The sequence below is a fragment of the Polypterus senegalus genome, chromosome 6 (genome assembly GCF_016835505.1).
Source record: "Polypterus senegalus isolate Bchr_013 chromosome 6, ASM1683550v1, whole genome shotgun sequence".
In the NCBI taxonomy this organism is placed as follows: domain Eukaryota; kingdom Metazoa; phylum Chordata; class Cladistia; order Polypteriformes; family Polypteridae; genus Polypterus; species Polypterus senegalus.
The window spans coordinates 119,462,749-119,475,227 of record NC_053159.1 but is presented as its reverse complement, the minus strand read 5'-3'; the positions used below and the strand labels follow the sequence as shown (position 1 = coordinate 119,475,227).

The following is a 12,479-nucleotide window of genomic DNA, read 5'->3' as shown; positions in this document are numbered from 1 at the left end:
TTTTTTTTTCTCTACTTTTTATTTTAAAGTATTTAACTGTTTCCAAAATAACATTTATATTTTGTTTTACATGGAACTGTTGAAAGTAACAAAATATTAATGCACAACTACTTAAAACTCCTGTCATGAAGGCCAATAGTAAGTGACATTACTTCATTTTCACTCCTGTGTGAGAATGAAAGAGGATGGCTAAAAACAATTTGCTGGAAAAAAGTTGGTGCCATCTGGTTACACCAGGGACCATTGCACTCCTGAATCTTATTCCTCTCGGCTCCTTCACTGCCTCTGTGGTTTTTGCATCTTCTCACTGTGCATGTGTGTGGCATATTGGTGGTGTTTCAATCCAAATTCCCAAAGACAAGCACACTGAGTTAAGTGTGAGAGGAAGAGCATTTACTATAATGGACTCCCCAACCATTCGAGGTTGGATTCTAATTTGTGTGCAAGAAAACAGAGGCTTAGGATTCTTGTGACTTAGGAATTGAGTCAGATAAGTAAATATATGTACTACTGATTTTTCTTGAGGGTGTCATTCTTGAAGGCAACATTGAAACGTTTTGTGGACTCTGAGTTCAGCTGCCAGAAGCTGATCATGTTTTTAGTTTAACAGTTAAAAAGGTCCGTGATTAAGATTCATTAAATAGGCAATACATACATTAACACTTCTTCTAGTACATTTTAGATTTATTGAAAATGACACACCTTTGTATAAGAACTGTCCAGCATTGCCCAAATTGTCTGTGTGAGCACTTGTAATTCCATTTTCATATACAGTATATTGTGCTCAATTACAAGTAGCTAGGCCTGGATCCCTCTCAGCCAAATGACTACAGAATTAACAATGTAAAAAAAATGAGCAATGTTCTGCTGGAAAGCTATCATCCACAATGACCAGCCTTTGCTTGATTATTTATGTGTATAATTGAATCTTGTTTTTTTCTTTTGTTTTACAGGTAAGGATGCATGCATTTGTTATAGTTATTTATTGAAATACATAGATGTAATATCTAAATTACTATTTATGAAAAATCAAATAGAAGCCTTGACATTATTTTATTTTCACGTTTTGTTCGTTTATAAAATTTTAAGTTCTACTCAAGCTCAGTTGTCTCTAACCTTTTTTTAGTTATTGGAGAATATTTTACCTTAAACTTCCTGTATGGGCTGAAGTGCCGTACCTCCTGCACCACATACTGTTGAAAAAACGGGTGGGCCAAAGCTTCAGATGCTGTGCATCTCTTTTTAGGGTCTATGACCAGCATACGGGAGATCTGCAGAAGAGCACATAGAAATGTGAGTGATACAATATACAGTATATTAGTAGGGTATTGTATTTGTAAAATTGTGTAACAACATTCCTCTTTTAAAGTTCTATGCTGTCGCATGCAGCTGGGGGTGGAGCCCAGCCGGGACGCCCAGGAGGACCGGAGGAGGGCTTGTACCTCCTCCAGACCACGAGGGGGCGACTGCCCTGGTTGTGTTGGGGGCCACGGGTAGAGGGCTTGGAAGCCCAACCCTGTAGGGGCCTGTGGCCACTGCCAGGCGGCGCCCCGGTGCCTGAAGAAACCTGGAGCCCAGCACTTCCGCCACACCAGGAAGTGCTGGGAGGAAGAGGAGCAGGGACACCCGAAGGGCTTCCGGGTGCGCAGCTGGTACTTCCGCCACACGGGGGTGTGTCTGCGGGAGATTGCTGGGAAGCAGCTGGAGCCCATCCAGGTTCCTCTATAAGGGGCTGCCTCCTTTCATTCAGAGGCGGAAGTCGGGTGGAAGAAGGACGGAGCTGGACAGAGGACTGGAGGCGGCCAGAAAGGCATTCGGACTGTGAGGCCTGGACTTTGGGGGATTGGCGCTGGAGGCACTGGGACGTGCACTGAATTTGGTTAAACAGTGTGTAAATAAACGTGTGTTGGGTGCAACAAACGATGTCCATCTGTCTGTGTCCGGGTCAAGTTCCACAATGCTCATATTAATGTAGTGAAAAGTCAAGCAAAATGACACCTTTTATTGGCTAACTAAGAAGATATACAATAATCAAGCTTTCGAGGCAACTCTGGCCCCTTCTTCAGGCAAGATGTAAACCTCAAACATAGGATGGACCAATTAGACTATGCCAGAAAACATTTTTTAAACAGTTGTAACAGTTTCCTTTGGATAAAGGAAACTAAGATCAATATGTACCAGAATGATGGAAAGAGAAGAGTATGGAGAAAAGAAGAAATGGCTCATGATCCAATAAATACCACATCATCTGTGAGACATGGTGGAGGCAGTATTATGGGATGGGCATTCCTGACTGCCAATGGAAGGTGGTCACTACTATTTTGATATGACTGGTAGGAGAAATAGCAGGATGAATTCTGAAGTGTATACTAAGGCTATACTATCTGCTCAGATTCAGCCAAAAGTTGCAAAACTGAATGGAAAACGCTTCACAGTACAAATGGACAATGAGCCAAAACATACTGTGAAAGCAAACAACGTGCATTTCAACACACAGTAGTGGCATATTCTTCATAGGCCAAGTCAATCAACTGACCTCAACCCAATTCTACATGCATTTAATTTGCTGAAGACAAAACTGATAGCAGAAAGCCATACTAACAAGCAGCAACTGAAGACAGCTGCTGTAAAGGCCTGGTAAAGCATCAGTAGGGTGGAAACCCAGCACATGGAGGTGGCCAAGGGTTCCAGACTTCAGGCAGTCATTCACTATAAAGGATTTTCAACCAAATATTGAAAATTATTGTTATATTTATGAATATGTTAGTTTGTCCAAATACTTTTGAGCCCCTGAAAATTGGGTGGACCAAAAATTTCTGTTGTTCCTAAACGGCTAATACAATATTTTTGGTAAGTCACTTGAATTAAAGGTAAAAGTCTACACTTTAATTACATAATGATTACTTTATTACAAATCCATTGTGGTGTTGTACAGAGCCAAAATTATTTCTCTGTCCAAATACTTATGGACCTGACTGAACTTAGCCCAAATGAATTAAAGCTGTTATTGCAGCAAAAGGGTTCTCGACAAAATATAATGTCTAGGGCTTGAATACTTATGCAAACACTTAACTTTTCAGTTTTTCTTCAGTTAAATATCTATAGGAAATGGTTTATTTTGACTTTGGAAATGTATTGTTAAGAGTATAAGAGTTCACATTAAAACACTGATTCGATAAATATGTGTGCAAATCTTTCTGATGACTTCCAAGGGGATTGAATACATTTGCACACCTAGTACTGGACCTACATACTTAACGAACCAGTGAAACTCTCGCGTATTGAAATAGATTTTTCTTTTTACGTATTTTTGCCTCACATGAAACATTTGAGCTTGGTTCAATAGCATTCTCTGTACTTCACAAGTGACATAAAATAGGAGATGCTGGTATTTTCTAGAAAGTTAATATTTTGCTACTGAAACAAGGTTCTTAAAGAAGTTAATGACACCATTGTAGCCAATGAACAAATATTGAGCAAAAGTGTTTATTTTTTGCAGTGTAATCTGAAATTATATTCAGATTGATATTAGAAGTAATATAACACCTATAAAAATAGTAGGTAAAAATAAATTCTGCTTAACCACACCATTCTCTTTTTATAAAATTAAATTCCAACACTGAAATAGGTTTTCCTGCACTCCGTAGAATATTTTCTCTGCTAAAATCTTCCAGTCATGTTCCTGATACAGTCCCAACAGGATTTTTTAAAGAAGTCTGGGATGTGCTAGTTGATAGTGTACTTGTCATTGGATACCGAGGTCTTTCCAGATTGTCTGTAGATGGCAGTAGTTGCTTAAGAAAAATAATCTTGACTCCTCTGTACTTGACAACTTTAGACCCATTTCTAACCTGCCTTTTTAAAGTAAAATTCTAGAAAAAGCGTTTTTTCAGTAATTAAAGGACTATTTAAAAATAAACTCAGGCAAGCTAAACATATACTTATGTAGTGCAATCGTTCATTGTCTTAGTATCTCCAGAGTGGACACTGGGGAAGGGATTTACTGGTTTGAGTAGAGCTGCAATTCTCAAACTGTGTATTTCCAGAGAGTATTCACTCCTTGGAGATATACTTATTACTTGTTTTACTAATCAATAGTATGTCAAACCAAATTAGTAACTACCTTGGCACAACAGAGGAGACTCACCAAATCTTTGACTGTATCCGATCTATCATCCCATTCTGGAGACCCAAATTCATAGTTGCCAGCAAGTATCATCCTGAGCATAAACATCTGCTTTCTGTGCCAGAATGGAGGTGAGCCAGCTAATAAGGTGTACATTATCACCCCAGAGCTCCATCTGTGGAGACAAAATATTTAGGTGAGTATGATGACTGAGAGGCATTGATAACTTTTATTGAACAATTTGTATTATTTTACACTTTATTTACTTAATTGGCTATGTCACATCAATATACCTCAAACTTCTGCCAGTGTTCCTTTTCATTTTTGATTTTTTTTTAATTTTGATTTCATATATTTCATGGTTGAACTTGCTACAACTAAAGAGATCTGTAAGTATATCAGTAGTTGTATCTGTATTATTCTATATCCATAGGTTCATAGGGTGGGTATTGTCACATGTTTAGTGACATTCTTACTTGCATGTGTAAATCAACATGAAATTCTGTATGATAATTGCTAATCATTGCTTTCAGTACAAGTTATGTCTTTATTTGAGAAATGTGTATTTTAGGAACAATACTAAATGTGCTGTGTGTTAACAATTGAATATTATTTTATAGGCTCTAGCAAGCCTAATAAATGTCTAAAGAAGGAGTTGGCTATCTTTTAGATGATGAATGGCAGTCATTGGGTCAAGTAGGGAAAATTTCTTTTTGGCAGTTGTAGGTAAAATGAGAGAAAAAAAGGAAATATGGGCAGTTTCAGATTAGTTCTCGGACTACAGGGACTGTAAAGAATTGTGAAATGCCCACAGATTGCCCCATTGACTATACTGTCTAGTTGACTGATGGGGAGGAGGTATCTGGCAGTGACTGCTTCACACCTCAGTTCCTGGATGGTTATTATCCTGACAGACTGTCAACACTAGTAGGTGACAAATTCTTTTATATTATTTTATAACTAGTATTTTTCATAGTGTGCTGTGGACTTTCTTTTTTAAACAGGTTTCTGGGAAAACTTGAACTTGCATTTATCATGAACTGTACTCACAGATCTATTTCTTTCCCATATCCCTGATGATTTTCATCCATGGAGCACTGGATTATTTCAGGAGCTAGATACCCTGGAGTGCCACATATTTCTGTAAAGTACAAGAAACATTTAACAGTACAGGTGGCAACCTGGACCAGAATTTTCAGAAACAAATGTCCACTCAGTGATGAACAGTTGGATTAACAGTACTATATATTCTGTGGGAATTTTTATTGCATTAATAATTAAAAAAAAAAGGACTATTTACTTTTCTCCTTGTGGTCTGGAAAGTAACTACAATATATTAATACCTTAATAGTGTCATTTTCATGCTTATTGTTTATTGTAGGAAACTCTTTGTTCTAATTATGTACTTTATACTTCAGATATTGCTGGGACTCTGAAAAGGAAAAAGCAGGTGGAAGGGTCAATTTTATTTTTGTGTTCAAACCGTACAAAATCATATTTTCGGCACTGCTCCACATGGCTAATTTACTCGGCCCGCACCACCTTCCCTTATACTTCAGTATTTCTCAGCCATAATGGTCTTGTGAACCAGTTTTGCCTCTAAGTTCATTGATGACCCACAAGCAGCCCACTAGCAGCAATTGTATACTGCTCTCTTGGTGAAACCAGCGTTTTTGGGGATCCACCTTGGTAAAACAAGCTCACTTAGAAATGGGAAGCATTGTGCAGCACTGTCGATAGCTTAGACGACTCACTTGTGAAGCGAGTAGTGGTGGTAGTGGTGGTAACCTGGGTCGCAACACAGTGGTTGAGAAACTTTGACTTATGCAAAACATGATTTATGCTGGGAATGCCTTTCACAGCCAATGATATCCATCTGTCCATCCATTATCAATTACTGTTTAGTCAGGGTTATGGAGCACCCAAGCCTAACTTAGTTTCTGCCTTGCACCTAACAATACAAAGGTTGGATAGGATGCTAACCCACTCATGTATACACTCGCATTCACTCACAATTCAGAGTTGCCAAACAACCTAACACACACATCCTTGAGATGTGCGGAGTACTAAATGGAGTACACTGAGAAAATCCCAAGAGAACATGCAGACTCATCACAAATTGTGCCTGAGTGGACCCTAGCATAAAATGCATAGATTACCAACCATGTACAGTAGAGTGCATAGCTCATAAATTTTGTGCAGTATCTGAGGTGTTCAAGTTTGAAATAATTACCAATGTAATGTGTGCTTGCTCATTTACATCTAATGTATTGCTTAGATGGGTTCCATACGCCACCACAAAGAGTAAAATGTCAAAGGATGAGTAGTTCATTAACAGAGATTATGGTCTGAAGTCTGCAGGTGAAGATTTACCTTTCAGCATTTCACCATGATCAATCTGACAGGAGAAGCCAAAATCAGTTAACTTGATATTTCTGTCATCATCTAGTAGGATGTTCTCTGGCTTCAGGTCCCTGTGGACGATATTCTGGGAATGCAGGAACTGAACCACTTCCAGGAGAGCACGCATTATCTTCCTATTAAGTAGAAAATTAGAGTTGCATGTTATGGGGAATCTAGTGGTGAACCTTGCACTTGAGTTTATGTTACAGCATATTATTTTTAGCTCAGCCTCTGATTTCAAGTGTACTTTTTCTATAAAAGTTAACCTGCGAACTTTGACTAGAATGGATTTGTACATGGGGATCAATACATACAGTATATAGCATGAGTCAGAAATTTGAAGATTTCCTATAGATTTTATGCATTTTGCAGATATATAAGCTCAGCTGATAGCAGGCATTGTTAGCAAGGTAGAAGAAGAACAGCCCTTGAGAAAAATAAATGGCAAATGCTGCACAGCTAAGGTAGACTTATCTGTATTGATACCTGTTGATACTTTAATAAAAACTCCTGATAAAAGAGTCAAACATTTAATCTGCAAAAAAGTTTTGGTCGTGACGAAACAACTACAAAAAAAAAAAAAAACAAACTTGTAAACTGCTCAAGTTTAGGAAAAGCAGTTGGATGAAATGCTTTCTGAAAGGTTTAATGGTGTCGATGTAAAATAATACCAGTGGCACCAGTGGTAGGCTGTGATTTTCCTTTGGCATATCTGGCCACATTTGAAAGTATTCAAGGTTTTCTTTTCTTGTTTGATCATGTGCACATGAGGATACTGGACATAAGGTATTCTGTCCCAGCATGGAACCCCATTTTCAGAGGTTTCTGGTTTGTACTGTTTGCAAGACATGTAAGCAAAAAGTTAAACCAAGGCTGTCACCTAAGTTGTGTGTTTCTTGATGCAGTTGTTCTATGGCATACTTTCCTTTCTATAAAAATGAGTTATTTACTAACCTTGTTTCTTTCTCACTTAAGGTAACTTGTTCTGTAAGATAATCAAAGAGCTCGCCCCTCTTCATCCTGTAATTTAAATGGAAATCAAATTACATAATGTTTTAGAAAAAGGTGGCATTCATGTATTCATTGCAATCTGTTTACCAAATACAGGTGATGGTAGAGTTTACCAATAGCCACCTCTATGCAGGAGATTAATCTGTTAAACTTTACATGATACATGTTATATAGAGAGCAATACTGTAAATACTGTATCACTACTCCCTGGATCTGAGGGTATCAAAAGTCCAAATTTAGTATTCACATTTCCAGGCTTTACGTTTACACATATATTTTAAAACACAACACACACTCTTCTGCAGCTGCTTTAACATTCAGTTTTAAGGCCAATATTGTCCATTAAACAGTCAATATTCTTTTTGGCTGTTTTGCTAAATTAGTATTCCCTATTGTTTTAACCTTACTGGCACCTGAAGCCACATTTCTACTGCTGTCAGTCCCTCCTAATTAGTGGCATCTATACACCAACCCCCTTCCCCGATGGCACTGTTTTGCAAAAATTTAAATGAGCAGGAAGTTTATTTCAGCATATTGATTGTTAATATGTTTATTAGCTAAGCAGACTTCGTCAACAGAATATTTTTTACAGCTTTTGTGGAATGGAATTTGTTTAGTTACTGGCATCACTAGCGTGTTTCATTGTTGCTTTGTCATGCCTTTAGACCCCGCAGAGTTTTGGCATAACTTTGCACTTATGAAGCAGTCTGAACTTTTTAAATTCCACCCTTGAGCTTAAAAGAGAGAGCCATTTCACGCAACTTTTGTTTGAATTTTCCATGACACAATTTAAAGGCTGCAGTAATTTGTACATCTTACTGCACTGGAACATCTATCATCAGTATTATCATTAATCACATTGATTATTTAAGTACAATATGACTTAACTTTTGAACTATTGATCAAAGACTGGAAATGAAACAGTTTGGGACCACACTAACCTGAAGAATTATATTCTACATTCTTGGTTAAAAATTGTGGTTGTGTTGAGTGTTCACTGTTGGTTAAAAATTGTGGTTGTGTTGAGTGTTCACTGTTATGTATTAGGTGAACAATGTGCCATTTACTGAATGAATAATCTCTTACATGTCTGCTTTCAATGTTAAGTGTTTGAAGTGTTGAAATATATTTTAGATAGATACTGTTCTTTGGTAGTTGTACTGTATGAAAAAAATAAGTTCATATATCTTCATTTTTGTGGTTTTATGGCAGCATTTGGTGGACATTTTATCATCCCTGATGTTGCCGACTGACATGATCTTCCTTAGCTTCTTCAATGTAGTTCCAGTAATCTTTTTTCTGTCTTGTTCATTACCTGTTTTATGCTTCATCCGGGGTCTCATCTTTGGCGCAAGTGTGTTTTCTTTCTATATAACCATTTTGTTGTCTATATTTTATTTTTTGAATAGTGTGTTATTTATTCATTATTGTACATTTCTGAATTATTTTAATACATGTAATAGTTTTGTGTGTTTTTTGCCCTGTCTTCAATATGTGAAGCAGAAGGTGGTGGAGCCACCTAATGTTGTAGCTTAGGAATTGTCTCTGGCCATATTTAAGGAGAAGTAGCTACTCTTCTTATGGCTTCTTTGACATTGGGATTTTCACCTGTTCTTTGGCTTAATATCTTTCACATTTGTAATTTTAGATTTCTGAATATTTTGAACTTCTAGCCTTGTTGTAACGTACTGTGCTTTGGCTTTAAGATTGGTTTGGTTCACTTTCATGTTTGCCTTTTTCTTTCCCTTTTTTTGTTTATGTCTGTCCTTGCTTTATTTGCAACCTTAATAAATCTGTAGATATTAAAAATACTTTGCTTTGTTTATATGGGTCTGAGCCTTTATGGTTTCCCTCTTCCTCTTTTTGCAAATTTTTTAATTTTTTGAAATCTGCCACATTTTTGCGTCTTTGTTTTTTAAGTCTGCACTGTTTTTGAGATTTTCTAGAGTGGCCAGTTTGTAACAACCTGTATATTCATGCCACTGACTTCATCTCACAGAGGCAACACAACTGCACCATTTTTCTTGACTCTGTGAGTGGATCCAATCCACTATGGTTCCCAAGATTTGCCAGCATCCATGTACCCATTTATCCAATGGAATTGTAAATATTGCTCCCACTTGTTCTCTCTCGGTCTCCCTCTTTCTATCGCTCTTGTTCCTTCTCACACATACTTACACACGTTGAACAATCCTTTTATGCTTGGCATCTCAAGATTGCTCCCCGCTCCTTATAGTCTGCAGACACAATGCTACACCAGAATTGTCTTCCCAAAAAACGTCACTGCTCCTGATGCACACATCCCAGCTTAGCTAGCTGTGCCTGACACAATGTATAGCTAAAGACCAGAATTTTTACTCCAGGCCAAGTGAGATGGTTGAGGCTTAGCAGAGGAACTGTCCTGGAAACCTGGCCCATTAAGTATTAATCAAAGCTTGTGGGTACAGGGACAATGGACACTGCTAGAGATACAGTTCTAACCTACAGTTTCAGCCCCAACAGAGGGCCACTCCTGACCCCAAAAATATTTCCATGGCCTGACCTGAAAGTAACCTTAGGATGACATTTACAGATCACCTATTGCTAAGGCAATTGAAGTTTAGGGTGGAGAGAAGAATTGGGAGATTGCTTGCTGGCAAGAGGAAGTTAAGGCAATAAGAGATGAGATGAAAAAGAGTATTTGAGAGGTGGGTAAGTGGGTTAGCCATCTCACCTGACTGATCATAGTTCAGAGCTGTTAAGAAAAGACCAGTGGAGAAGCAGGTTTTGCTGATCTTTTCTAATTTGAGCTCTTGTCTTTTTTATCCCTCATCTGTGTGTGCTTAATAGAAGTAAACACGCCTGTTTTGATGCATCGTATATTCTAAGGTAAGTGACCCCTGACATTTCCTCACACCATCTCAATATACAGCATGTAAGTTAAAATTGTACAACTTAATAAGTTTGGAATTGTGTACAATAATGTTCCCCAAAAAACACCCAGCAGGGGACTTGAAGAAGAAATACTGCCCTACTAACAAGTGACATTAACAGTCAGCCGAAGAGTTAATATGAGCCTCTGGCCCTTTAAAGTAGAACTGGCTATAAGAGGTGCAGGGTTACTGAGACCATTGCAAGAGTGCCGGAGACTGGTGGCTTCAGCATTTCATACAGTTATGGAATCAGTTCCACAAATGGCTGGAAACCAATATATGGACACCCTGTACCAGAGTTAAGTCTAGACGTCAGGTTGTAATCTGAGGCAGTTAGAATAAAGCAGATGGAGAGATTTGAAGTTTTTCATATGCCATTGTGGATAAGTCACTGCACTGCTCAGTCTGAGACTGAACTGTTTTGCATCATGAATGAATGGAGAATTTAGGATTTTCTTTATTTGATATTTGTGGTGGGCTGGTGCCCTGCCCGGGGTTTGTTTCCTGCCTTGTGCCCTGTGTTGGCTGGGATTGGCTCCAGCAGACCCCGGTGACCCTGAAATTAGGATATAGCAGGATGGATAATGGATGGATGGATTTATTTGATATTTCATGTTCCTAGCTCTAATACTTCTTCATATGTATATAGCAATTAAAATGAACAAAACATCAGTATGTATATGCTCCAGTTTCATCTGACCTTGTGCTTTGGTTCAGAGTATCATACAGGTGCCCTCTTTAAAGTAAACGTCCATTATCCAACCCACTATATCCTAACTACTGAGTCATAGGGGTCTGCTGGAGCCAATCCCAGCCAACACAGGGCGCAAGGCAGGTCACGCACATACCCACCCACACCAAGGACAATTTAGAATCGCCAATGCACCTAACCTGCATGTCTTTGGACTGTGGGAGGAAACGGGGAGAACATGCAAACTCCACACAGGGAGGACCCAGGGAGCGAACCCCGGTCTCCTAACTGCGAGGCAGCAGCGCTATCCACTGCGCCACTGTGCCGCCCTAAACATACGTTCATATTGTAAAAGTATAGAGTCAGTTTGTATCTGTAAACAGGACATGAGGAGAATAGCTTTAAAGTGTAATCTTTCTTATATGTGTATTTTCACACAAAAAGGAAGGTCAAAAATATAAAGAAAGAAATAAACACAATAGAAATGCCCTTCTGAGTTTACGCCAGTCTCCTCCAACATAATTTGGCTTGTCAGTACAGTACATTACTACCAGTAGATAAATAGACTAAATAGTCGTTTTGATTAAATGGACCTAACTCCCTTCCTGCACATAACCACCATTTCATATTATATAAAACTCAAACGAAGAAGGAGAAAATTAATTTAAAAAATCAATTTTATTAATAAATAAAGGGGCAAAAAAGAAAGGGGTCAGAATTAGTGAATATTTAGCTTCTTTAGCCCATAAAGTTATCACATTCTGATTAACCTCAAAGGAAACCTTGCACGTGTCATTAAACAAAATGATTTATGGGACCTGGGGTACACAATATGGTGAAATACAGCACATCTCATAAATTCACCTACACCCCCACCCCCCCTCCCTATAGTCTGATTAAGTGTTGCTGAACAAAAGCACTGAACAAAAAGGAGTGACTTATCCTAGGCTGGGCACTAGTGCTTTTGCTGGATGCACTTGTATTCATACCCATGCTAACTGATATGTCCAGTTTAAACCCATAAGTACACCTAACACTCAGGTCTTTTGGAGTGTGAGAAGAAAAGTGGAATACATGGAGAGAACGCGCAAACTCCATGCAGACAATGACCATGCAGGCCATGATTTGAAGCTAAGGCTTTGAAACTGGGAGACAGCAGTGCCAGTGTCGTGCTGTGCTCAAATTAGAAATATGTTTACTTATAATCTGAGAGCCTTAACAGCCTGTATCCTAATAAATGAACATGCTACATGATTACTTTGTGGTCTGTTGCAAGAATGAATTAGAATGGATTATAATATTCTTGGAAATATAGGAAAACACATTAAGGTGACAT

At 38.3% G+C, this 12,479-nt stretch overlaps 1 protein-coding gene across 2 annotated transcripts in view; it reads right to left on the bottom strand.

Moving 5' to 3' along the window:
- Positions 1–12,479, bottom strand: part of phkg1b (phosphorylase kinase, gamma 1b (muscle)) — a 28,437-nt gene that overhangs the window by 2,339 nt on the left and 13,619 nt on the right. For both annotated transcript variants that reach the window (XM_039756976.1, XM_039756977.1), the window contains exons 5-9: positions 7,484–7,549; positions 6,500–6,663; positions 5,177–5,267; positions 4,148–4,301; positions 1,146–1,271 (exon numbers count right to left, since the gene is read on the bottom strand). In XM_039756976.1, the coding sequence (XP_039612910.1) occupies positions 1,146–1,271; positions 4,148–4,301; positions 5,177–5,267; positions 6,500–6,663; positions 7,484–7,549 (601 nt within the window). The remainder of the gene's footprint in view (positions 1–1,145; positions 1,272–4,147; positions 4,302–5,176; positions 5,268–6,499; positions 6,664–7,483; positions 7,550–12,479) is intronic.